This window comes from Lolium rigidum, chromosome 3, assembly GCF_022539505.1.
Source record: "Lolium rigidum isolate FL_2022 chromosome 3, APGP_CSIRO_Lrig_0.1, whole genome shotgun sequence".
Lineage (NCBI taxonomy): Eukaryota > Viridiplantae > Streptophyta > Magnoliopsida > Poales > Poaceae > Lolium > Lolium rigidum.
In genome coordinates, this window is record NC_061510.1 from 289,163,384 (window position 1) to 289,190,622 (window position 27,239).

A 27,239-nucleotide genomic window follows, 5' to 3' on the forward strand; every position below is an offset into this window, starting at 1 on the left:
AGGGAGATTTATTATTAAGTCAATTTGTGTTTAGTAAAAAAACAAAAAACAAAAAACAAAAAAAGGCCGGTCTCTGTTGCTCTCTCTCTCTGTTTCTCTGTAAGCCGCCGGCCGGCCGTCGGCGCGCGCGACGGCCGCGGGCGAGGCAAGGGCGGCGGCGGGCGAGGCTAGGGCGGCGACGGCGGCGGTGCGAGGCTAGGGCGGCGGCGGTCTTCGCTCGAGCGGGCCGGCCGGCACCTGGGCGGCGGCCGGCTTCGGTTCGTTCGGCGCGGCCGGCGCGCGACGCGTGTAGCGACGAGCGAGGCGGCGGCAGCGACGGCGTCGAGGCGCGGCGGAGGCGTCGAGGCGCGGCGGAGGCGTCGAGGCACGGCGTCAGGCGCGGCGGCGACGGCGTCAGGCGAGGGCGACAGCGTTGGCGCGCGGCGGGGCAGAGCTTCGCGCTGCAGATCGGCGGAGAAGATGAGAGAATGGGCGCGCCCGGCGGTTCGGCGCGTGGTTTTATACCAAACGGCCTTTAGTCGCGGTTGGTGTGGCCAACCGCGACTGAAGCCCAATTTTCGCCCGCTTTTGCGGTTCCCGCGGAAATGAGCTTTAGTCGCGGTTGGCCAGGCCAACCGCGACTAAAGGCCTTTTTTCGAAATTATTTCCATTTCTAAATGTGAAAAATACAAATAATATATCAAAAAATTCAGAAAAATAAAACTAATTCATTTCAAAATCTTAAAAATACAAATAAGATATCATAAAATAAAGAAAAATAAAACTAAATCAATTCAAAAACTTAAAAATACAAATAATATATCAAAAAATTCAGAAAAATAAAACTAAATCAATTAAAAATCTTAAAAATACAAATAATATATCAGAAAAATCAGAAAAATAAAACTAATTCATTTCTAAATGTGAAAAATACAAATAATATATCAAAAAGTTCAGAAAAATAAAACTAAATCAATTAAAAATCTTAAAAATACAAATAATATATCAGAAAAAATCAGAAAAATAAAACTAGTTCATTTCTAAATGTGAAAAATACAAATAATATATCAAAAAATTAAGAAAAATAAAACTAATTCAATTAAAAATCTTAAAAATACAAATAATATATCAAAAAATAAAGAAAAATAAAACTAATTCAATTCAAAATCTTAAAAATACAAATAATATATCAATAAATTCAGAAAAATAAAACTAATTCAATTAAAAATCTTAAAAATACAAATAATATATCAGAAAAATCATAAAAATAAAACTAATTCATTTAAAGTTCTTCCCGCCATTTCTCACTACATATTTTTTTTCCCGTGCGACGTGTAGCCACCGCTTCCACCCCCTCTTCCCGCCACTTTCTTGCCGCCACTTTCTTCCCGCCTCCTGTCTTCCCGCCTCTTTCTTCCCGCCACTTTCTTCCCGCCTCCTGTCTTCCCGCCTCTTTCTTCCCGCCACTTTCTTCCCGCCTCCTGTCTTCCCGCTCCCATTTTTCCCGCCAATTTTTTCCCGCCTCTTTCTTCCCGCCTCTTTCTTCCCGCCTCCTGTCTTCCGGCTCCCATTTTTCCCGCCATTTCTCACTACATATATGTAGCCCGGCTTGGCCGACATTATCACATCTCTACAATCTCTCATCACTCTCTCATGGCTTCCACCGCACCCACTCTAACCTACCGGCGGGTGGAGGAGCTTTGCGCCTCGAACTACCCTTGCCCACCGGGCTACCGCGTCCCCGCCGGGCCGGAGCCTAGCGCGGCGGCGTGCCGGTCCCTCCTCCCTCGAGTGCGCGCGCCGGGCAGCCATCACGAACCACTACTACCTCGACCTCACGCCGGAGCAGCGAATGAATCCCGGCGGCATCCCGATAACCAGCATACTTGGGACGCCTTATTCATCAATCGGCGTGAGAGGGCGCTCGCCGGGTATGAGGAGGACGGTCCGCCTCCCGGGAACTTCCACGAGGCCGGCCGTCGGCTATGGTGGTACGGCCGGACTGCCGCGAGCGTCATGGACTACATCACGGCCGGCGATATCCCCGCCTGCGCTACCCTCGGTTCGAGCCACGAGCGCCGCCCGACGACGGCGGCGACAGCGACGGCGGCGACGACGGCGGCAATTTAGAAGGCGACGACTACCGGTACAACGGCGGCGGCTATGAAGACTACGAGTATGCATATTATACGCCTAGGCGGGAGTATGACTAAATCACTCCAAATTTCATGTATCATCAGTGCTATCTCGAATCAATCGAATCATTCGAAAATGGACACGAAAACACATCACGGATAATATAATTCACGTGATCCATTCAACAAAGTTTGGTACAATAAATTATTACACATCATTTCTTCCCTTGTGTCCCTGCTTGCTTACGATTGGGCCGTATCCATGGAGCATCCTCATCATTTAACTTAATGCTTGGGTCGGTGTTCACTTTGAAGGGCGGAATTTCACCAAACATATTATAATCTTCTGACATGTCTGTCTTGTCCTCCACTCCCACGATGTTTCTTTTCCCTGAAAGAACAATGTGGCGCTTTGGATCATCGCATGATGTACTGATCGTTTTCTTATCTTTCCGTTTCCTCGGTTTGCTACTCATGTCCTTGACATAGAAAACCTGAGCGACATCTTTCGCTAGGACGAATGGTTCGTCAAGGTAACCAAGATTGTTGAAATCCACCATTGTCATTCCGTATTGCTGGTCCACCTTTACCCCACCTCCTGTTAGCTTGAACCATTTGCACCGGAACAAAGGGACCTTGAAGGAGGGTCCATAGTCAAGTTCCCATATCTCCTCTATGTAACCATAATATGTGACCTTTTGCCCATTCTCGGTTGTCTGCATCAAAGCGGACACCACTGTTTTGGTTGGTGCTCTTTTTATCTTGGGCGATCGTGTAAAATGTAATCCCATTTATCTCGTACCCTTGGAAAGTCGTTATAGTCGAAGATGGTGTCTTGGCCAACATGTACGGCTGATCTACAACAGCATTGTCACTCATTAACTGTTTTCTCAACCAACCGCCGAAAGTCTCCATGTGGGCCTTCCTAATCCAGGATTCGAGGCTTCCCGGGTTGTCCGAGCGTAAAATATTCTTGTGTTTCTCAAAGTACGGAGCCACCAAGCTGGAATTGGTCGAAGCTGTGTGGTGAGCTTCGGTCGGAGAATGGCCGTCCATACATATCGTTGATTTCCTTCCGATCGTGCCTTTTCCACTTAGTCTCCCCTCGTGCCGCGATCGAGGAAGACCAATCGGCTTAAGGTCGGGAACAAAGTCAACACAAAACTCAATTACCTCCTCATTTCCATAGCCCTTGGCGATGCTTCCTTCGGCCTAGCACGGTTACGAACATATTTCTTTAATACTCCCATGAACCTCTCGAAGGGGAACATATTGTGTAGAAATACGGGATCGAGAATGGAAATCTCTTCGACTAGGTGAACCAGGAGGTGCGTCATAATATTGAAGAAGGATGGCGGGAACACCAACTCGAAGCTGACAAGACATTGGACCACATCGTTCTGTAACCGTGGTAGATCTTCTGGATTGATTACCTTCTGAGAGATTGCATTGAGGAATGCACATAGCTTCACAATGGCTACTCGAACATTTTCCGGCGAGAGCCCCTCAAAGCAATCGGAAGCAATTGCGTCATAATCACGTGGAAGTCGTGAGACTTCGGGTTTTGGAACTTTTTCTCCGCCATGTTTATTATTCCCTTTATATTGGACGAGAATCCGGACGGGACCTTCATCTTGCTCGGGCATTCAAAAAAGATGACCTTCTCTTCTTTGGTCGGAGCGTAGGCGGCACGACCTTGAAACCGTTCCGGATGCCGGTCATAAGGGTCTTTCAAACTTTGCTTTGGTCTGTCGTGCTTCCTTTGTATCATTTGACTTCCCATACACGCCCAAGAAGCTTAGGAGGTTCACGCAAATATTCTTCGTAACGTGCATCACGTCGATTGCGGAGCGGACTTCTAGGACTTTCCAATATTCTAGCTCCCGAATATAGATTTCTTCTTCCACATGGCTGCGTGCCCGTCGGCTCCCTTCGGAACCGATTGTCCGCCAGGACCCTTTCCAAAGATGACTTTCAAATCCTTGACCATATCAAATACCTCAACACCGAGTGTGTTCCGCGAGGCTTCGGCCGGTGATCTGCCTTGCCGTTGTAATGCTTGCCTTTCTTTCTTACTTGGATGACCTTTCGGAAGAAATCGACGATGCCCAAGGTACACGTTCTTCTTACAATTTGGCAAATGTACACTTTCAGTCTCATGTAAGCAGTGCGTGCATGCATTGTATCCCTTATTTGACAGTCCCGAAAGGTTACTAAGAGCAGGCCAATCGTTGATGGTGTTATCACCGGATTTTAGTCAAATCAGGAGGTGGGCCGCGAGAGAGATGGGCTTGGAAGATTACACGTGGAAGATTTCTGAAGCGGCCTTATATGGAGAATTTGGGCTAGTTTACCCGTGTATCTTTTTATAGTAGATTGCGTCATGGATTAAAAGTTAGAGTTTGTCTCGTGTACGGTGGGGATATTCCCACGTTAGAAAGTCCGCTGGACTATAAATATGTACCTAGGGTTTATGGAATAAACAACAACTCACGTTCAACCCAAAACAAACCAATCTCGGCGCATCGCCAACTCCTTCGTCTCGAGGGTTTCTATCAGAGTAAGCGACATGCTGCCTAGATCGCATCTTGCGATCTAGGCGGCCTAAGCCCACGTTGTTCATGCGTTGCTCGTCATTGAAGCGCTTTTGATGGCGAGCAACGTAGTTATCATAGATGTGTTAGGGTTAGCATTGTTCTTCGTTTAAGCATGCTTACGTAGTGCAACCCTTGCATATCTAGCCGCCCTCGCACTGTCTCGGGTGTGGGGGCGGCACCCGCTTGATCATTATTTAGTAGATCTGATCCGTTACGATTGCTCCTTGTTCTACAAGGATTAGTTTAATATCTGCAATAGTTAGGCCTTACAAAGGGGGAGGATCCGGTGGCACGTAGGGTGGCGTTCGCAAGTCCTAAACAGGATGTTCCGAGGATCAACTTCATGTTGGTTTTTAGGCCTTGTTTAGGATCGGCTTACGAGCACCGTGCGTGGCCGCGAGGCCCAACCTGGAGTAGGATGATCCGATTATGCGGTGAAAACCCTAAATCGTCATAGATCTCATTAGCTTTATCTTGATCAAGCAGGACCACCAAGTATTCGTGCACCCCGTACGAATCATGGGTGGATCGGCTCTTTGAGCCGATTCACGGGATAACTCGAGAGCCGATCGAGGCTCGTATTTAATGTTTACATGTATGCCCTGCAGGAAACTAAGCGAGGCATCCCCATCACCTTCTCCGACCGGGTATAGGTCAGGTGGCACGCCCTTGCACTTCGCATCGCCGCGTGTGACCGGAAGAGCATTGCGGGCCGTCGCTCGGAGGGGTCTCAGCCAGCCGCAGCTCTAGGCTCTTCCCGGCTCTACGGTGTTGACAAGGCCGCTGCCCGCCGGTGGGTTTTGGCAGTCAACACATTCTGGCACGCCCGGTGGGACAGTCTAATTTTCAACCAGTACGCCATGAAAGTCGACACCCAACCCTTTCCCACCGTTAACATGGTGGAAGTCACCTACCCTGAGGGTTGCCAGCCAGGTCCCTCGTTCAGCATCAACATGGTAGGACCTGGGAACCACTACGGCAAAGATGGAGATGAGGGCAGCTGCTCTCATAGCAAGGATACGAGAGGAGGCCGCTCCACGCGATCGGCTCCGTCATGATGGCAAGCGCTACGTCACGGAGGGAGAGGTGAAGAACATAAGATATCAACGGCCTCTCTCCGATCACCTCCTCAACAAATATGTGAGTCAGTATGACCAACGCCGACGGTCCAATTATGATGATAGAGGAGATCGTCTGGATAGAGAAGCCAGAAGACATCGTCGGCAGGATCGCGATGAGGAGGAGCACGAGCGCTGTGCCACGAAAACATCAAGGGAGCAAGATGACAACGCCAGACACTGGGACTGCCCCTTCTTCAGACACTGCTGGGATTCAGGAATGAGCCGATTGCCCACAATCGGCAATTGCCCAGAATGCAACAAGAAGAAGAAGGAGGCAGCCAACGTGTCTGTGTTCGAGCGCCTAGGGCCTCTCCCGCCACAAAGCAAACGCGCTGAGTCACCTCGTTGGGCAGATCTTGAGGATTCGGAAGACGAGGGAGAAGTAGAAGAAGACAGGTACCACCGGCCGAGGTGGTGCCCTGACGGACTCAGCCGTTCCCAAAAGCGCAGGGTTCAGCGATTGCGCGGCCTGGAGGAAGCCGAAAGGTTATACCTGCATACGCTAAGGAAGGCACGACCTGATCCGGCTGCAAAGGTTCGGCGAACCCTGGATGAAGAGGGTCGTCCACGGAAAATGGAGTGGCGCCCCAAACAAAGGAAAGCCGATGATGAAACATCGGCTGGCACAAACATGGTACTCGTCTTGCCGACAGAGATTAGTGCTCCACGACTCTACGGTGCACTCAAGGTGGGCGACAGCAAGCGCATCAAGTCAGAGGTTGGGTTGGTTTTATCCAGCCTAACCGAATAGCAAGATCAAACCAATGAGCAAATCGGGCAAGGCTGATCCTTGTGATCGGCCCCAAAAATTATGAAGGAACGCTACGGAACCTTCGGACGGCGCTCAAATGGATATGGAGGCCGATTCCGGCAATCGGCCAAAATTACCTTCACCACATGTTCCGCTTGCGTTCGGCACCGATCTGCGAGCGGTGGCCACGTCGGCGGACGAGAGTCGACATGGATTTTTTGCGAAGCCGACGTGCAAGTGCAGTGCCCTGGCTAACCATACAAGCCGATATCTGCAGTCATCCAGCAGGTATCGGCTCGGGGGGCATATAATCAGATGAACATGTGCAGATAAACATGTGTGAACATGCGTGCAGAGAAACATTGGGGGCCGATTAAGAAAAATCGGCCAAATAAAAAAAAAGAACATTTTTGGAACAGCCGATGCAGCAGACATCGACTAAAGGATATGAAAGCCGATGCATGGCCATCGACTCAAGAGGAGTAACTGTTACGATCAGAGGGTCAATGGAGCACAAAGGGAGATTTTTTATGAAGGAACTCCTCAATGGAGTAGTTTGGAAGCTCAGATCCTCTCTTCAAGAACAATGTCAGGAGCAACCTGGGCGTACGGATCAAGTCAAGGATGAGTCGCATCAGATCCACCAAAGGAAAGGACCGATCTAGCCAACAAGAACTGAAGAAGCTCGGGGGGCAGCTCACCTTGAAGGCTCTCTGCTTTGGGAAGCCGATTTATGTTCGGATCGGTCGGCTCGCATAAGAAGCTCCTTCGAGATATGATCAAGCCCGAGGTCCATACAGCTAATTTGCGTATCCTCATCTCTGTCGTGCCTTGGCCGAGACTTGGGGGCAACGGACCTGTTTTTTAAGAGCCGATTAGAGTCACCTCGGCTGCGGCTGCATCATGATCGTCTCGGGGAGGAAGCTGGGAAGGAAAAGCCGTCGTCTAGTACGGGGCTTGGACTGTGTCTGGTGCTGCAAGAAAAGGAAAGGGACTGGATTCTCAAAATAGCCGATGAGTTGTTGTCGGCTAAGGGATTGCGAAGAATTTTGGTCAGATATCCAATCGCAGCCTAAAAATTGAGAAGTTCTTAGCCTACGAGCTAATTAGAATCCAGTCTCATCGGCGTCCAAAAGGGAAGAAGTCCGACGCGTTGCTATCGGTCTTAGCATGACAGGCGGAAGGAATGAAATTGGAGTAATTAAAGGATGAATGGAAAGAACAATTTCATTAATTCCAAGGAACGGCTTTACAAGAAAGAGCCGATGGCTCTCAAAAGAGGGATACGGTGCCTAGTGCCTCGCTACTACTAGTCCTATACTACTAGTCATCGCTGTCCTCGTCATCGCCGCCGTCGACGTCGTCGGCGCTACTCCCGAGGAGCTCCTCGTCGCTGCTGCCCCAGCCCTTGGCCGGAGCCTCTTCCTCCTCGTCATCATCATCATCCTCGCTGTCCGCCCGGGAGCGGAAGCGCTTGGTCGGCGGATACCCGATGGAGGAGGAGGAGTCATCCTCCTCCTCTTCCTCTTCGTCATCATCTTCGTCCTCGCTGTCCGCCCACATGCGGGGGCGCTTCTTCGGCGGGAGCTTGGTGGAGGGGGAGGCCTTGGCCTTCGCTGCTTCTCCTTCTTTCTCTTCCTTGTCGGAGGAGAAGGGATTCACTGCGGGGTGAAGGCTGTCCTCGTTCTTCTTCTTCGGCGAAGATTGGGGGAAGAGGTTTGAGAAGGAAGAGGAAGAGGAAGACATTGCTACAGGAGGAGAGGGTTTTTTGGTGCCGGTGGCTGGGATGGAATAGAGGATAAAGAGAGCTAACCAGTCGGCACGGTTAAATAATGAGAAATCTGGTGAAGGTTTAATGCCATTACAGCTTCCAAGGAATCGACGCCAAAGCTGTCAGAATTTGTAGAGAAGCCGAGAAGACAGGGCATAATGATGACGGATGCTGTAACGGCTCTGCTCTGCCACGACATGACCCTTCGAAGGAAAAACGGAGTGGTTTTGGAATTATCATTGCCAAAACCAGGGGGGCATGTGTTATCACCGGATTTTGGTCAAATCAGGAGGTGGGCCGCGAGAGAGATGGGCTTGGAAGATTACACGTGGAAGATTTCGAAGCGGCCTTATATGGAGAATTTGGGCTAGTTTACCCGTGTATCTTTTTATAGTAGATTGCGTCATGGATTAAAAGTTAGAGTTTGTCTCGTGTACGGTGGGGATATTCCCACGTTAGAAAGTCCATCTGGACTATAAATATGTACCTAGGGTTTATGGAATAAACAACAACTCACGTTCAACCCAAAACAAACCAATCTCGGCGCATCGCCAACTCCTTTGTCTCGAGGGTTTCTATCGGGTAGCGACATGCTGCCTAGATCGCATCTTGCGATCTAGGCAGCACTAAGCCCACGTTGTTCATGCGTTGCTCGTACTTGAAGCGCTTTTGATGGCGAGCAACGTAGTTATCATAGATGTGTTAGGGTTAGCATTGTTCTTCGTTTAAGCATGCTTACGTAGTGCAACCCTTGCATATCTAGCCGCCCTCGCACTTTGTCTCGGGTGTGGGGGCGGCACCCGCTTGATCATTATTTAGTAGATCTGATCCGTTACGATTGCTCCTTGTTCTACAAGGATTAGTTTAATATCTGCAATAGTTAGGCCTTACAAAGGGGGAGGATCCAGTGGCACGTAGGGTGGCGTTCGCAAGTCCTAAACGGGATGTTCCGAGGATCAACTTCATGTTGGTTTTTAGGCCTTGTTTAGGATTGGCTTACGAGCACCGTGCGTGGCCGCGAGGCCCAACCTGGAGTAGGATGATCCGATTATGCGGTGAAAACCCTAAATCGTCGTAGATCTCATTAGCTTTATCTTGATCAAGCGGGACCACCAAGTATTCGTGCACCCCGTACGAATCATGGGTGGATCGGCTCTTTGAGCCGATTCACGGGATAACTCGAGAGCCGATCGAGGCTCGTATTTAATGTTTACATGTATGCCCTGCGGGAAACTAAGCGAGGCATCCCCATCACCTTCCCGACCGGGTATAGGTCAGGTGGCACGCCATTGCACTTCGCATCGCCGCGTGTGACCAGAAGAGCATTGCGGGCCGTCGCTCGGAGGGGTCTCAGCCAGCCGCAGCTCTAGGCTCTTCCCGGCTCTACGGTGTTGACAAGGCCGCTGCCCGCCGGTGGGTTTTGGCAGTCAACAGATGGTTACGAAAAGCAACGCTCGTAGGTCAAATTCCTCTTCTTTGTGCTCATCCCACACACGAACACCAGGTCTGCCCCACAGCTGTAAAAGCTCATCAACTAATGGCCTTAGGTACACATCGATGTCGTTGCCGGGTTGCTTCGGACCTTGGATGAGCACCGGCATCATAATGAACTTCCGCTTCATGCACAACCAAGGAGGAAGGTTGTAGATGCATAGAGTCACGGGCCGGGTGGTATGGCTGGAGCTCGCTCGCCAAAAGGATTCATGCCATCCGTACTTAGACCAAATCTTATGTTCCTTGCGTCAGCTGCAAAATCTTTAAACTCTCTGTCGATCTTTCTCCATTGCGTTCCATCTGCGGGGTGTCTCAACTCCCCGTCCGACTTACGGTCCTCTTTGTGCCATTGATACGTCTCCGACGTATCGATAATTTCTTATGTTCTATGCCATATTATTGATGATACCTACATGTTTTATGCACACTTTATGTCATATTCGTGCATTTTCTGGAACTAACCTATTAACAAGATGCCGAAGTGCCGGTTCTCGTTTTACTGCTGTTTTTGGTTTCGAAATCCTAGTAACGAAATATTCTCGGAATTGGACGAAACGAAGACCCGAGTTCCTATTTTCACCGGAAGCATCCGGAACACCCGGGAAGGACCGGAGGGGGGGCACCGGGCCCCCGGACCATAGGCCGGCGCGGCCCGGGCCCCGGCCGCGCCGCCATATGGTGTGGCCACCCCTTCGACCCTCTCGCGCCGCCTCTTCGCCTATATAAAGCCTCCGTCGCGAAAACCCCGAGACGAAAAAACCACGATACGGAAAACCTTCCGGAGCCGCCGCCATCGCGAAGCCAAGATGCGGGGGACGGAGTCTCCGTTCCGGCACCCTGCCGGAGCGGGGAAGTGCCCCGGAAGGCTTCTCCATCGACACCGCTGCCATCTCCACCGCCATCTTCATCACCGCTGCTTGCTCCCATGAGGAGGGAGTAGTTCTCCATCGAGGCTCGGGGCTGCACCGTAGCTATGTGGTTCATCTCTCTCCTATGTGCTTCAATACAATAATCTCATGAGCTGCCTTACATGATTGAGATTCATATGATGATGCTTGTAATCTAGATGTCATTATGCTAGTCAAGTGAGTTTTACTTATGTGATCTCCGGAGACTCCTTGTCCCACGTGTGTAAAGGTGACAGTGTGTGCACCGTGTGGGTCTCTTAGGCTATATTTCACAGAATACTTATTCACTGTTGAATGGCATAGTGAGGTGCTTATTTATATCTCTTTATGATTGCAATATGTTTTGTATCACAATTTATCTATGTGCTACTCTAGTGATGTGTTATTAAAGTAGTTTTATTCCTCCTGCACGTGTGCAAAGGTGACGATGCGTGCACCGTGTTAGTACTTGGTTTATGCTATGATCATGATCTCTTGTAGATTGCGAAGTTAACTATTGCTATGATAATATTGATGTGATCTATTCCTCCTACATATGCATGAAGGTGACGAGTGTGCATGCTATGCTAGTACTTGGTTTAGTCTTTTGATCTATCTTACACTAAAGGTTACTAAAATATGAGCATTATTGTGGAGCTTGTTAACTCCGGCATTGAGGGTTCGTGTAATCCTACGCAATGTGTTCATCATCCAACAAAAGTGTAGAGTATGCATTTATCTATTCTGTTATGTGATCAATGTTGAGAGTGTCCATTAGTGAAAGTGTAATCCCTAGGCCTTGTTCCTAAATACTGCTATCGCTGTTTGTTTACTTGTTTCTTCGCGTTACTACTCTGCTGCGTTACTACTGCTTATTTACTTGTCCTGGGCAAAGCACTTTTACGGTGCCGTTGCTACTACTTATTCATACCACCTGTATTTCACTATCTCTTCGCCGAACTAGTGCACCTATTAGGTGTGTTGGGGACACAAGAGACTTCTTGCTTTGTGGTTGCGGGGTTGCATGAGAGGGATATCTTTGACCTCTTCCTCCTCGAGATCGATAAACCTTGGGTGATCCACTTAAGGGAAACTTGCTGCTGTTCTACAAACCTCTGCTCTTGGAGGCCCAACACTGTCTACAAGAATAGAAGCTCCCGTAGACATCAGCCATCGCAACAACTTGGCATGCTCTTTGTTCCTGAACAGACGTTTCAACCGTGGTATTATAGGAGCATACCACATCACCTTGGCGGGAACCCTCTTCCTGGGTTTCTGGCCCTCAACATCGTCACCGGGGTCATCGCCTCGATCTTATAACGCAATGCGAGTGCATACCGGGCATTCATTCAAATTCTCGTATTCACCGCGGTAGAGGATGCGATCGTTGATGCATGCATGTATCTTCGGAACCTCTAAACCTAGAGGGCGAGACAACCTTCTTTGCTTCGTACGTATCGGCGGGCAACTCGTTATTCTTTGGAAACATATTCTTCAACATTTTCAGCAAGTTTTCAAATGCCGAATCAGCTACACCTGCCCGTGCCTTCCATTTCAGCAAATCCGAGTGTGCAGCCCGACTTTTTTAGACCATCATCGCATCCGGGTACAGGCGCCTTCCTGTGATCCTCTAACATGCGATCCAAATTCTCCCTCTCCTTTTCGGTTCGCAGCGTCTCCGTGCATCGGCAATGGTCCGACCAAGATCATCAACGGGATCATCACGTGCCTCTTCTTCACCTTCCCCTTCACCTTCCCCTTCACCTTCGAGCATCCTCCATGAAAGTATCACCGAAATGAGAAAGATAGCTTTCATCGATGAAATCATCCCCTTCTTCATCTTCTTCCATTATAACCCCTCTTTCTCCATGCTTGGTCCAACAATTATAGGTTGGCATGAAACCGTGCCGAAGCAGGTGCATGTGAACATCTCTTGAGGAAGAGTAACCCTTCCGATTCTTACGAGTTAACACATGGACGGATAACAAAACCCCCACGCTTGTTCGCATTAGCCACTACGAGGAAATCTTTCAAACCCGTACTCGAACTCGCCGGAGAGTCGGTTACCGTACATCCATTGCCGATTCATCTGCATTATTATAATATAAAATATATAATTAACCATCATGCATTTGTTAAACTAACTAGCTACAAACAATATAAATTAAACAATGAACTACACACACGCATATTTTATCAATGACACGTCAAAGGTTCAAGTTGCTAACCGCGATCGAGGAGGAAAAAATAAATGAGAAAGCTCAAGTGTGGCTCCAACACTTCATATCATGTTTGTTTCATGCTCTTGGGGCATTTCATCAAACACCTTATGTGCATAAGAGGAACCAAAAGCAAACCTAACACTCACTTGTGAAGTTTGTGAAGAGAATGGCTCCAAATGGCTAAGTGTTGGCTCCAAATGGCCGGATGGGTATATATAGGGGAGGGGCTTTAGTCCCGGTTGGCCTGACCAACCGCGACTAAAGGCCTTCGAGTACCTTTAGTCGCGGTTGGCCCGGCCAGCCGCGACTACAGCCCCCACGTGCACCAGCTGGCCACCGTGCGCCACGGGCCCGGGCCTTTGGTCGCGGTTCGCCACACGAACCGCGACTAAAGACCCCATTAGTCGCGGTTCCTTTACCTTCGCGACTTATGGGGCTTCCCGGAAGCCTGTTTTTCTACCAGTGAAACCATTTGAATATTTGAGTTCCTAGTCAAAAGAGCTTCAAAACATGGCCAATATATAATATTTTTAATAAAATTGAGAACGTTGGAGTAGTATTCAGTGAGACCTGCCATCCGAATATGGCTAGACTTTGGTCCCAGCAGATATCAAGCAGCTTCAGCCTAAAATTTGACCTCTGAAATCATAGTCCTACCTCTCAGGGTGAAAAACGAAGGTCTGGTCGTAGTTGGTTGTGCCTGTCAATGATCTTGTTGGAGGTATTGTTTTGAGAGCGAGGACTTTGTTCAAGCTGAAAACCTAAGATCTATGATCGGGCGATGACGGTGTTTGTGCACTGTTTCCTTTTGAAGGCGTCGCTTTTGAAGCTGGACTTCAGGTGCCGTTTTGGTGGTGTTATCACTGCTGTTTTAAGTAATGAATCTCTGTAGCGGGACTTTTCTTTTTTGTAATTCTTTTTTCTTTTTTGGCTGTGTGCATCCGTAATGCCGCTAGAGCAATACGTTGTTGCAGAGACCGAGTGTAATTGATATTTTCACAATATTAATATATACTCTTTATCGAAAATCTTTGGACTCGCCTACTTTGCAGCGCCATGTCATCACTCATCACAACCGTACAGTACTCCAACATCCCCCTTGCCTAAACTTTGACTCTGCGAAAGCCACTGACCCGCGGGCCCAGAACGTGAGCGGCGGGTGGGTCCCATCGTCCAGAGACGGAACCACGTGCACGCGAATCACGAGGCACTCTTTTAGTCCACCACCGTCGCAAAACCGGCTCGAGACGCACCGACCGACGGCGAGAGAAATCCTCCGACCATTCCTCCCAGCAACGGGCGAGCAGAGCCAGCCATGGAGAGGAATGGCGGGAAGCAGCAGCAGCAGCAGCAGCAGCCGCCGCCGCCGCAGCCGGCGGCGGCCGGGAAGGCGGCGTGGCGGGACGGCGCCGTCACCTACTTCCACCTCCTCTTCTACATCGCCATCTCCGGCGGCCAGATCTTCTTCAATAAGGCAAGCCCATCAGACCATCCGACCCTTCTCTCGCCCCCCTGCCCTTCCGGGTTCCTTTTCGGTTCACCGCCCCGAGATCCTGCCAGCCGCGGCGAGTTTCTTCTTCCCTGCGGTTGCTCATTCATTCCTGATGCGCGCGAGCGAGGCGGATACTGTCTGGCCGCCGCGCCATCGCGGGTTTCTAGGGTTTTTGCGAGACGGATACGCAGGCGGCCCGTTTGATCCGGTTGCTGCTCTCCCCGTGCGGGGGATCCACTGGACAAGACAGATTCTGATGCTGGAATGTGTGAGGATCAGGGGAATTTTGTGATGCATCGGATCTCTGTCTGTGGTGCAGAGTAAGGCGCTCTCAGATTCAGGACCCCCTCCCCCCCTCCCGCGTCCCCTATCGTATTTGCGTTTCTCAGGAGAAGTATTGCTCCTATGGTTCATCAAAATGACTTTCATCAGTTTTTTGAGAGAAGATTATCAACCTCACTAGCTAAATTAGGTGGATGCTTCTCTGGATACATCTCTTTGCCTTCAAATTCAGTAGCCTGGGATCTGGGAATTGCTTGGTTGCGCTGCTCACTCAATTTTGGGTCTCTTTTTCATGTGAAGGGTTGACTCAGATTCTCTCGTGACAGCTCACAGCTGCTTCCATAACAAGTAATTTAGTTTCGCTTTTGCTGCTACATTGTGACAACAGGTTTTAGTTGTATGGTACACTGATACGTGAGGCTCATGGTGATCCTTATTTTTAACTGAAATCCTGTAGCTATAAGAGGCACAACCTGCGAGAAAATTCCAATCTTCTTGGAGGTATTAGATAGCTTCTTGTTCCACACTTCCACTGCAATTGTCCATCTAAATTCAGCAATCAGCGCTATCTGTTCACTGATTGTCTCTCCTTGTTTCTTTGGCCCAACTAAATGCTAACAAAACCAACAATCCTCCATGAGTTTGTGTTACAAAGGGTGGCACTTGCTTTCCTGTATGTACAAATACAGTGTAAACTTTGATAACCCTTGCTTCAAAATTTTGATGAACAACTTTGTAACACACTTTTGTTTGTGATGACTAGTTCTGGATTGTCTTCATAACTTCATTCATGTGCTTAAAAGTACTTTCGGATTCTTTTTCTATAGCGAACTTCAATATTTTTCTAGTGTTGTTAAGTGCTTTGTTTTTCTTGATGCGCAGTGGGTATTATCTTCAAAAGAGATCAACTTCCCATATCCAGTGGCTCTAACTTTGCTGCATATGTTGTTCTCATCGGTAGTATGCTTTGCAGCTACGAAGATTTTCAAGGTAATGACTGATGCACATTGAAAATGTACACGGCTGCCTATCTATTTCTTATCTGTATAATAACTTAAACTTCATACTTGTTTCGAATTCCTGTTACTTTCTTGGCATTCAAATCCATAAACTTAATATTTTGTTTATTTTGATAAATCCAGGTCATAAAGATCGATGAGGGAATGACTACAGACGTGTGAGTCTTGGATTATACAAAATTCATAAAATTGTGCTGTAGTTTCTTACTCTCTCAGTAGTTCTCCATCAGTATATCGCTATATCATGCTCCATGACGTATCACCTCATGATTGAGACACCCATAATGCTTGCCTGCCTCTCCTTGTATGAACTGATCAGGATAATTATGTATCTTTTGCATAACACTAGCATATTCAAACATTTGTATGTAAGATGCCACAAAAATGGCAGTCTTTCCTTAAATAACGAGTTCGGTTTTCATCAAACTATGTATGAATATCTCATTAGAAAGGAGAAAAATGTGGAGAGCAAGTACAACTGTTGCTTATTGTCTACTTTTAGTTCAGTAACAGGGTGCTTTACTGTTTGTCGTTGATATAAATTTGTCTGCTTCCATTGTCAAGATTAGTGAGCGAGTTTTAGCATGTTAAGATTGTGATTTAAGGAGCAACTGTCGGTAAGCACAAGCCATGTTTGAAGCTTAAAAGTCTGGAGCATGATGGTGATCAACTGATCATCAGATATTGGCAGTTCTACTTTTTCAAGTCAATCTGTAAGGGAGACCCAGACGTTATAGTAAATAGAAACCTAAATTCACTTTGACGAAGCCTTGAACCCACTTGGTGGATTATGTGTCAAGTCCCCCAACCCCAGTGAGCTCTTCTTAATTTTGGCATTCCTGGGCAGTCTTAGGCAATTGGAGGGGCAATGTTTTAAATCCAAATTTCCGAGTGAGTAATTTGCATGTATTTGTTCTGAGGTGGTCCAGTTTACATATTTGTCTTAGATTTGTATCCTGCTACACAAATAAGAAGCTCTGCACCATTTGTGTCAGGTTCTTGTGAGAAAAACGTGCAGTTATTTGTCTATAGCATGGACGTGCATCCATTATTGCTTTCCCATGCTGTGTTAGATTTATATTCATGATTTAGTTCATAATATAGTACCGTAATTGCCTTTTTCTAACTAGTTTACCTGAAATTTCAGATATATCAGTTCAGTCATACCAATTGGAGCAATGTTTGCAATGACACTTTGGCTAGGAAATAGTGCATATCTCTATATATCTGTTGCATTTGCACAGATGTTGAAGGCAATAAGTATGTGCACTCTCTTGGTTCTAGATTGAGAAGGATAATAGGCTATGATCACTTTCGAAATTGATGTTAATATACTCTTTTCTTGAGCATTACAGTGCCTGTAGCAGTTTTTCTCCTCGGAACAGCATTTGGCCTTGAAGAAATGAACTGTAAAATGCTTGCTATCATGTCTGTCATCAGCGTTGGAGTTATTGTGGCTTCTGTTGGCGAAATTACAATTAGCTGGGTTGGAGTGGTGTACCAGATGGGTGGAGTTGTAGCAGAAGCCCTTAGACTGATCTTTATTGAGATATTTCTGAAGAAAAAGGGTGTTAGACTGAACTTGATATCCATGATGTACTACGTGAGCCCTTGCAGGTATCTTGTCCAACAGCTCTCCATATTAATTACTTGCAATACTGTTTGTTCTTATAATTTAAAATATGTTTTTCCTGCAGTGCCTTTTGCCTTTTCATTCCCTGGTTATTCTTAGAGAAGCCAAAGATGGATGCAAGTGTTTCATGGAACTTCCCGCCAGTTACATTGTTCTTAAACTGCATGTGCACTTTCGTACTTAATCTGTCAGTCTTCCTTGTGATTTCTCGGACCAGTGCACTGACAGCTCGTGTTACTGGAGTTGTGAGGGATTGGAGCGTGGTGCTGCTTTCAGCTGCTATCTTTGCTGATACAAAGCTTACCTTCATAAACATAGTTGGCTATGCTATAGGTATTCTACTGTTTAATCTGGCCTGTTTAACTTCATAAATTATGTGGTTTCTTGCACCTGATATTTTTCCGCATTACATTTTCTTGTGAATTCTGGAAGCTTGAGCCACCTTTTCATCTCGAACTTTATTTTTTCAAAGAATTGCATTTAGAAGTGGATTAGATGATGACCACCCTTTTTTCTACAATGTACAGCCATAGTAGGTGTTGTCGCATATAACAACCATAAGCTCGGAGTTAAGCCCCAAACAAACCAGCAGCAGGGTGCCGACAGCAAAGTCAACCAAGGAAGCCATCAACATGTTGATATGCCATTGAACTCTACAAAAGAATCTTCATAACACTGAAAGTAGTGAGATCTTCAACAGATTTTTGTGGAAGGTAATATAATTTCCAGATATTTCTAATCCATCCATCTGTCATATGCATGAAACATACTGATGGTTGTTGCGGTTGCTGGTCATCCAGAAGTGAGCTCTCAGCTTTTGCTATGAGTTGGCCAGCTCTCCACGGATACATTCTTTTCTTCCTACCAAACGACAGGAAGACTGGAAATTTTGTATAATGATGGGGAAGAAGATACATGTATACATTTACGCTAGCATATACTGATTTGTACGATTGTGGCCCAGAACAGGGGGATCACATCATAAAGGTCAATTAGGTTCTGTAGATGTGTTTGTTGTCTTTGAAATGTTGTAGAAACATGGACCGTGTGTATGAAACACTTGCCCCAAACAGGGGAATCACATCATAAAGGTCAACAGATTATTTTGGTGCACTTTTTCTTGTCTGCATGCACATTGTACTTTTCAGATATCAAAGAATGTGGCATGTCCAGTTTCTGTGTCTGCAGTCCAACCGATATGTGCAATGTTCTTTCTGCCATGTTAAGGCTGGGACGTGGATATTTTTCTTTTTTGCGGTAATCAAACTTTTTTCTTCTAAAATTTCCTCTTGATTCGAGTGAAATTCCACACTCCAGAAATGAGCTTCCTTTGGAATGCAGTTAGTTTCTCACAGCTACTGAAATTGTTCTGCTCTGCTCTTGTGAAATTCCACACTCCAGAAATGAGCTTCCTTTGAAATCTATGCTTATTGTGGTTTGTAACTTCCATTTGCTAATTTATGCTTATTGAATGCAACTAGTAGCTGTGCAATCTATTTCAGAAGAGCAGAGCAGAACAAAATGGGAACTAGTGTTGACAAAACACATAAGGGGAGACACAAAGAACGAGAAAATGTAGGAGGGTAGAACTGAACATCAAGAGGGAACAAACAACCTAATAGCGGATCGAACGGCTGGGAACACCAAACCGATATGGTGGTGGCTCCTAGCCCTAGGATGATCCATTTTCTTGATGGAACACATCTGATACTAGAGGGAAATTTTGACAGATGATTTAGGGTCTTCAAGTTTGTTTGGCATTTGCATTGATCTTTCTGGTGCATTTACTGGAACACATTGACCACTGTAATTTGAAATGAGAACAAAACGACAATGACTTGTATGCACTAACATATTAGAGGTGCAAACAAGAATAAATTCTCCACATCAGTTTGGAAAGTGCAGGAGCTGTACTGTTGCTATTCAAATGGACCAGCTAAAGACCAATCAATGTAAGGAGATAAAGAATCCATGAAAGGAGACAGCATGGGGACTATGCCCAAGAGACAACCTAATGAAACACATAATCCTGCAATAAAGGCTATGCCCAAGAGACAACCAACTAGTGAGTCTTTAGTACATGGGACGAGAAAAAAGCCCAGAAACACTTGGTCTTGTATTTGCATCGGAAAAACTGAGGCACCTTGCTGCCTCCTAGCAATCAGCGAGATGATGAGGGAAGTCCTACTTGTACATTACGCCATCCTATTTGTATTCACAATTATCTGCAATACTGTTTAGGTTAGACCATCAGCAGAATTACTAGCGGATACTCAATTTAGGTCAGAAAAGTAGAGACAAAGAAACACTATATTACCTGGCCTATTTTCATCACTTAGCAAGGATTGTTTGCATCACCTATGCATTTGGCTGTGGTGGCACCTACAACAATGCATAAAGAGAAGAACTCTATTAGCTAATCTTGGATACATTTAAAATCTTATTAAGTTGACAAGAAATAATAGCAGTAGTAATGACACAACCGTGCACTTCTCTCAATGTGTAATGCACTACAAGTCTACAAAGCATGATGGGGGAAGCGAAATCTATTAACTTGGTGCAATAAAATATTAGTACCGAAGAAAATCCTGGTAATGTTCCACCAACTCGCACACGAGCATTTTCCCATTTTGCTTGAATCCATACACCAGCTTTGCATCCTAATGATTCAATCCAGACCACAGCATGGTAAGGCAAGGTAATGGTCCAGATCAACACCCGTCCCATCTTGCATGGAATCTGCACATGGAGAATTTTGTTATGACAAGCATGGTATGCATGCGTAATTTTATAGTACGGCAGATTCTCACCGATGGGTCTTGGACACTCAACCCCCAATACAAAGTAAACGGGAGCGATGTTGCCATCATGGAGAAGATTGTGTACTCGGGTGTGGGAAGGTAGTGAACTATACCCAAGTGAAAAGAGGCAAATATAGACATCACTATCATAGCTTGCCATGCTCCCAGGCCAGCAACAAACATAGGCATCAGTGCTGTGTCAGGGAATTTAGCTGATACCAACCCCATGAACATTATGAGTAGAGAGAAAGTGAAGTATATCACACAGTAGTATGCGTGATTCTTGTTGGTCCAGTTGATGGCTTTTAATACATCTCCAGGTCCACCCCAGCACAGAATCAAACTACCCAGGCCACATAGTATCCCGTAATCTTCTAGCCTGGTGTTCTTGGTAACCTCAAGCTCATCAGGGGTCTTATCCACTTGATACAGCTTCATGCGAACAAATGTACCAACGGATCGAATCCAGGCTCGAAAATCCATCCCTGTAAGGATCACTTAATTAACATAATGCAACGATATAACAAACCAAATTTGAATGAACAAATTACAGTCTACATGAAATAAACGAAATAGAGAACTTCGAGCATATATGAACAAAACTGTGGAATCAACATGAACAAAATTTGAGGGCAAGCTAAGATGAGCAGCCAAATGGAGCCTAATGAGTTTATTGGTGTCCTGGTCTTGTTATTGACGGGTGGATCAGATCGTTTTCGGGCCACAACCCAATCCACACAAACACCAGGATAGTGGAGGCACGGCAGTGTTGCTTCGCCAGTCCTATACACCGACCAGGTCGGCGCCGATGCGGGTTGCCGCACACCCTGGTCGGGTACTGGGCCTGGCCCATTTAGCGTTTTTTCGATTTCGCCTTCGTTTTCTCTCTTTTTTCTTTTTTTCGTTTTTCCATTTTCTGTTTTTTTTTTCTTTTTCTTTCTGTTTTTTTTTCTTTTGTTCAAATTGAAAAAGTCTATATTCGAAAAATGTTTAAATTCGAAAAATGTTTAAATTTGAGAATTACTAAAATGGTTCAATATGAAAACTGTTCAAATATGAAAATCGTTCATATTCGAAATTTGTTCAAATATGAAATTTGTTCAAATTCGAAAATTGTTCTAATATGAAAATCGTTCAGATTTGAAAATTGTTCAAATATAAAATTTGTTCAAATTCAGAAATGTACAAAAAGAAACGAAACAGAAAAGAAGGCTTATCTGATGTTGGGCTGCGGCCCGTTTAGAGAAAACGGTTCGGCAAATTTAATGGGCCAAGCCCACGAAGGTGGAGGGGGTGTGCGGCAACTGTGTTCCGTGCCGACCAGCTCGGTGTATATCACCTCCCGTGTTGCTTCAGCTAAGGCTGACCTCGGAACTGATAACTCTTCCCGGAGTGTGACTTGTAGGTTTGGCGGCATGTTGATCAAGATGGGTTGAGCTGAAGCTATGGGCAGCCCCACATGAGAAGGGCGGATCTGTTCAAGGCTGTCAATGTGCTAGGAATTTTTTTAGCACAAAGACGACAGAGCAGTACTATCAAGCGTGAATGCAGATTCTCAGTCAAATAGGTTTGAGATGCAGGACAGGACAGTACCAGCCTGAATGTAAATTCTCAGTTAAATAGAGGTGTGACAGTTTCCAAAAGGAGGGTGTGCTTGCTATGAGAGCTAACTGCACTCATGCTAAGTTGGGAATTCTAGAAGAAAAGGGTCTTGCATGGATATGATTAAGCCATACGGAGTACTTCTCTGTCAGGAGCTGTCATTTATTTATGTCACTCATAGAAAAGGCCAAGATTAGACACTGCTCCCGGGATAGAACCTTCTAGCACCCGGCCTCGAGCAGCGCTTGGGGAACTATGTAAGTGGAAACAAAGTCCAGCAAGGGCAGGGGTTACCAGCGCCGTTGATGCCCTCGTCATGGTCATAGCATGCACGGCGGCGTGGCTGCAGCACATAGTCGAACACCTGGTGGGCATGTGGAGTGCAGTTGGCTGTGGTGGTAAGGACAAAGCCGCAGGTTGCGTGGACGGTGGAGGCCAAGTGAGAGACCAGAGTGTCGACGCGAGTTCGCTTGGGGGGCGATTACCGGTGCGGCCGGACGTGGCCCTGGTGGGCGGAGACGCCACCGATGGCGCGACGTCCTGTCTGGACTCCGGAGCAGCACGCACGCCGTCTACCACTATGTGGGCATGGCGATGACGAGGCCGACCGTCGCCGATGGCGGCCGTGAGTGAAATCGACATCGCGGGCTGTCACGTACGCGCCTTCATGGTTCCGCACCTCGTCTCCAACAAACACGCTGGCTTAGGGATTGCGTACCTGCAGATCGGCGAACGAATGAGTGGCTTCCTCCTGTCAGATCTTAGAAGGGCACCGCCGCGTCTGCACGGAGTAGCGCTCCTCACCCGCGCCGCCGTAGGCCGTACCCTTGTGTCGTCGCCCTGGCCGACGGCGACAGTCTTTTGTTTATTTACGCAGCGCTCGTTCCGCCTGAGTCCCGCTCCCGGCCGGGATTTGGGCTCAATCCGCGTGGGTCAGCCGGGATCGGACTGGACGGGAATCAATACCGGACCACGCTAAAAAAACGCTCGTTCGGTTAAACCCGGTGGAGATCCCACCCCGGCCTAAATCTCCTCAATTCCGTCCAAATCGCCGGCATTACAAACATCTAATTCCACCTCCACGCCTGGTCGTGCCGAATGCTGAAAAAAGGGCCATATCACTCTCCAGGTCGCTGGTATTCTACTTATCGACATACCTACGCTGCAGGCTCAGGCTTAGGGCCACTTCTTTTCAGCTTCTAGCCCAGCTTATAGGTTCAAGGAAGCTGAAGCCCAAAAGAAGGCATAATTTCTTGACCGTTTCCTCCCACCGCGAAGTCCAAGTCCTGTCTCCACGCAGAAACTGCTCTCGACCAGTTTCTAGAGGGTTTCCCGAGCTTCTGCGGAACCGCCATACAAATTGCCCTCTGTTTTCTTCATATTTACGGCAGGAATGCCACTCCCAGGTAGCCTCCAGATTCACAGCTCGTTTCGCAGTGAAAAGAGAAAAAAAAAAGGAAAAGAGACATACCGTCTCCTCTGCCCACGAACGCGCGGGCGACACCAATGGCGACCTAGGGTTCTGCAGCCGCCGCCACCGCGCACACCGCCGCCGCCACGCACCCCGCCGCTGCTCACCCAGCCGTCAGCGACGCGCACAACGCCGCCGTTGCGCACCACCGGATCCCAGTCTTCCCCGTCTGTGACCTCTGCCTCAGTCGTCCCCAACTAGCAAAGTCAACCTCCGCCCCGCAGAAGGCCACGTCGAGATCCTCCTCCACGCAGCGGACATCCAGCTCCGGTCTCCGGGTCCCCGACCAGTTGGACCCTGAATTCCTCGGTGTTATTTATTTCTTGAATTCCTTGCAGCGATGCTTCAATCAGCAGCTCAAATTTGTGTTGATACAATATTTGTGATGTCAAATGTTCTCTAGTTTGTACTGCTTACATATATCATCTGTTGTTAATATAATACACGAACTATCACCTCAGCAGCTTGATTTGTATTGGTTATATGAACTGCCCTGAACCTTAGCAAAGTTTCTAATATCATCTGTTGTGAAATTGTAGACACTTTGTGTATGCTATGTGAGCATGTAATGAAATTCGAGGGCATTATAGATATTACACAAATCAACACAGTACACAAGCCAGATTTCTAGAAGCCCAAAAGAATAAGAGGGACAGTTTCTAGGAGCTTCTCCCACCACAGTTTCCCCCCACCGAAACCCATAAGGCGGCTTATGCATAAGCAGAAGCTAAAAAGAAGTGGCCCTAATATTCAGTTCATCCTGCTTTTAACCCCCCCCCGCCGCCGCCGCCGATAGTATATTTCTTAAACACTTCAACAATTTTTTATGCCGACCAAAATTGCATTAATAGAAAACATAAATATCCTACAAAATACATATAATACTGAATATAGATACAAAAATACCTGAAAATAGGGAAAAAATTAAGTAGAACCCCAAATCCAATAACTTATAAGCTGTCGCACTGGATACACGGAGGTCACTATTCTAACATGCAATCAATCTTTGCATCTCAATCATTAACTGCATAATTGGATTATATGAAAACTATTTCACCTATAATTTTTTTAAGTCAAATGAATTTAAAATACTCTAAAGTTCATGGAATAGTACTGTGCATAAGGCAACATATGTAAGTTCAGATGCAAACTTAACACTGTATTATAAGCATCAAAATGTTCCATTCAATTTTTTCATCTTCGATCACTAATATTATCGTTGGATACTTATAAAATAGTTTCACAATCATAATTTACTTGGATTTCAGACTAATTCTTTAGTTCTGAAGCTCATGAAAGTAGTACTGTATCAGGCAACATATGTTAGTCCAGACTGAAACTTAGCACTGTATTGTAATTTGTAAGTAACCCATCAATATATTGCAATTCAAGGAACCTTCTCACACCTTCCACTAATGTACATTTACAAACGACATGAACAATCTGAACATCCAAACAGAAAAGAAAAAAAAAATCAAACCCATTGAGAGATGCCATTCCAAGCTTCAAATCACTCTGGCATCTGTTGACCACAGCACATTCTGACAGTCTTTATGCCACCATATATTTATGTATATATGGCTCTGAGACTGCCGCATGGCACAAACATATCTGTACTTAACAACCTATATTTATCGTACAAACCCGTACTGTAATTGCACACTTAACCGAGTAACTTAATTATAAGGAGAAGGAACTGAAGCTTTGCAGGTGCAGACATGTTGGCTGCTGGCTCAGGCTTATCAGTTCATCCTTTTCTTGCTCATTGCCGCTGCTGCTGTGAACCTGGGTTCCTTGTCCTGGAACTTCTGCTCAAGGTACACGTCCATGTAGTCGCCGAACGAGAAGCTCGGGTAGTCGGCGCCGGTGCTGGAGTCGTCGGCGGCGGGAATTGCAGGCGCGATGCTGGCTGCGCGTGCCGGGTTGTAGAAGGAAGCGATGGAACGGCGGTTGCCTTCGCGGATGGCCAAAACGCGGTGCCACGCGCTCTTGTACCGGCCATTGCTCATCACCTGCGATTAAGTTGCTTGCAGTGAGCAATTCTGGTGTGAACTTGGGTAAAAATACTTTTAACATTTCAAATTGCAGTGAGTGGTTCTTGTCTAAAATTGGGCACAAAAACCTTCTGGATTCAGAGCTCAAATTTTTTGAGGTGGTTTCTTGGGTTGACCCATATAAATATTTTTATAGTAGCTTCTCCAGATCACAAAGCAAAGAAGGTAAGGTAAGCATCATAATTCAACTGTACACTGCGACTAATTAAGTGTGTGTTAATTAACGTGAGCTTCACAAGTCCACCAAGACCAGCAATACTCAACATACCTCCATCTGGTCGCCGGTGTTGATAACGATGGCGTTCTCGACGGGCTGGACGTCGGCCCAGAGGCCGTCGCGGCCGAGCACCTGCAGTCCGCCGACGCGGTCATCCTGGAAGAGCAGGATGAGGCCGCCGGCATCGGTGTGGGCGCGCAGCCCGTCCACCATCTCCGGCCGCGGGCACGGCGGGTAGTGGCTCACCTTGGTGCCGTAGAAGGCCTCGAAGTCACCATCCTTGGAGAAGACCTTCGTGATGTGCCCTTCCTCTAGCCCGAGAAGCTCCTCCATGACGCCCAGCATCTTCAACGCTAGCTTCTTCAGCTCCCTCCTGTACTCCATCATCGTCTCCCTGCAAGCGCACATACATGATCGAGAATTAATGACCCAGCAAATTAAGGCATCTGATGGCAGTTAATTTGTCACACTGGACACTGCCACACTTACTTGAAGGTTGGAGGGATGGATGGCCATGGCATGTCGTCCTGGAGGGTGAAGACATCCTCCCAGTCCATGCCTTCGACCTTCCTCATGGCAAGGCCTTCGCCTTCCTCGTCCACCAGGGCGGCGAGGGCCTTGACCGCGGGGTTGGACGTGTTGAACCCCTCCTCGCGAAGCTTGTAGCAGTCGTTGCACACCTTCTTCACCCTCTCCAGCAGCTCATCAGGGATGCCAGTGTTCACAAGCTGCTTCACAAAATCCTCTCATGAGTATCACGGAGCATTGGCATCCTTTACTGAACATTTATTGAACAGCTATGAGTATGCCTACCTGGAAGAACCCCCACTCCTCGAACCCGGCGGCGATCTCCGCCATAGCGGCCGCCCTGTCATCGCCGTCAAGCCTGGAGAAGTCGATGACTGGAATCGCCATTGCACTCCGCAGTGTGTCGATTAGGTGGCTACCAACAATGGCTCTGGAACTTGGAGAGTAGGAGAAGAAGGGAGATGGTGTTGAAGCTGTGAAGCTAAGCCCCCTTTTATAACTGTGGCAAGGTAGGTGTCAAATCTTAATTTATTCACCACAATATTCTTCCCTGTGGGAAAGCCATAGCCTCAATTAAGAGGGGTTTGAAACTTTGAATTGGTTTACAAGGCAGAGGCATCGTATCATTCTGGCCGGTGTTTACTTTGGTTCTTGCGATGCGAGTTTTGTTTTTAATTAGCGTGTGATCGATGGCTAGTTTGGGCTCTTGGGATTATAGAAACGCGTTGTACCCTGTAGGGTCAATTTAGGGGAGAGTCAGATGAGATCACGAGAAATCATTCATCGTGTGCAGCTGCAGCTGCCGCAACTCAATTATAGACCGACGTGTAGGACGGTTAGCCCGTGTCGAAACAGATTTTGCTTATTTTTGTTAGGTCATATTTGTCTTTCTCAACTGCTAGATGTAGGTCTTGTACTCTAGAAAATTTGGGTCTTGTATAGGACTATGTATAAAAAGAAAATACAGGCCTTGTACAGTGAAGAATTGGAAGTTCGTCCTTTACTGGATGCAAATGGTTGCTCAGGACTTCTTTTTCTAGCCTACTATGTGGCGCCATATTAATAGGATTGCTAATGTTTAGTACTCTAATGTCCATCTTTTTTCTTTAGTTGATATTTATCTCAACCTTATCTGATCCATGATTGTAATAATTGAATGATATAATTGTACATTGCAATAAAA

General features: G+C 46.9%; 3 protein-coding genes across 3 annotated transcripts in view; 1 reads left to right on the forward strand and 2 right to left on the reverse strand.

Annotated features, from left to right (window-relative positions):
• LOC124696648 (probable sugar phosphate/phosphate translocator At3g14410) overlaps nt 1-18,496 on the forward strand; it is a 34,109-nt gene extending 15,613 nt beyond the window's left edge. Inside the window, exons 2-9 of the mRNA XM_047229350.1 lie at nt 14,330-14,431; nt 15,614-15,721; nt 15,874-15,908; nt 16,898-17,010; nt 17,106-17,367; nt 17,448-17,716; nt 17,911-18,096; nt 18,184-18,496. Of these exons, the coding sequence (XP_047085306.1) occupies nt 14,330-14,431; nt 15,614-15,721; nt 15,874-15,908; nt 16,898-17,010; nt 17,106-17,367; nt 17,448-17,716; nt 17,911-18,056 (1,035 nt within the window). The 3' untranslated portion in view covers nt 18,057-18,096; nt 18,184-18,496. The remainder of the gene's footprint in view (nt 1-14,329; nt 14,432-15,613; nt 15,722-15,873; nt 15,909-16,897; nt 17,011-17,105; nt 17,368-17,447; nt 17,717-17,910; nt 18,097-18,183) is intronic.
• A 670-nt stretch (nt 18,497-19,166) lies between these two features.
• LOC124699641 lies at nt 19,167-22,525 on the reverse strand. Its single transcript, XM_047231912.1, has 5 exons — nt 22,505-22,525; nt 20,194-20,669; nt 19,961-20,122; nt 19,701-19,765; nt 19,167-19,608 (listed from the first exon to the last, which is right to left on the reverse strand). Exons 2-4 carry the CDS (start codon nt 20,665-20,667, stop codon nt 19,742-19,744), a joined length of 660 nt encoding a protein of 219 aa, XP_047087868.1. The 5' UTR covers nt 20,668-20,669; nt 22,505-22,525; the 3' UTR covers nt 19,167-19,608; nt 19,701-19,741.
• Nucleotides 22,526-24,745: 2,220 nt separating this feature from the next.
• LOC124699642 (1-aminocyclopropane-1-carboxylate oxidase-like) lies at nt 24,746-26,494 on the reverse strand. The gene is made up of 4 exons (XM_047231913.1): nt 26,342-26,494; nt 26,018-26,256; nt 25,580-25,922; nt 24,746-25,269 (listed from the first exon to the last, which is right to left on the reverse strand). The coding sequence occupies exons 1-4, from the start codon at nt 26,441-26,443 to the stop codon at nt 25,000-25,002; spliced, it is 954 nt and encodes a 317-aa protein (XP_047087869.1). The 5' UTR covers nt 26,444-26,494; the 3' UTR covers nt 24,746-24,999.
• Between the last annotated feature and the right edge of the window lie 745 nt (nt 26,495-27,239).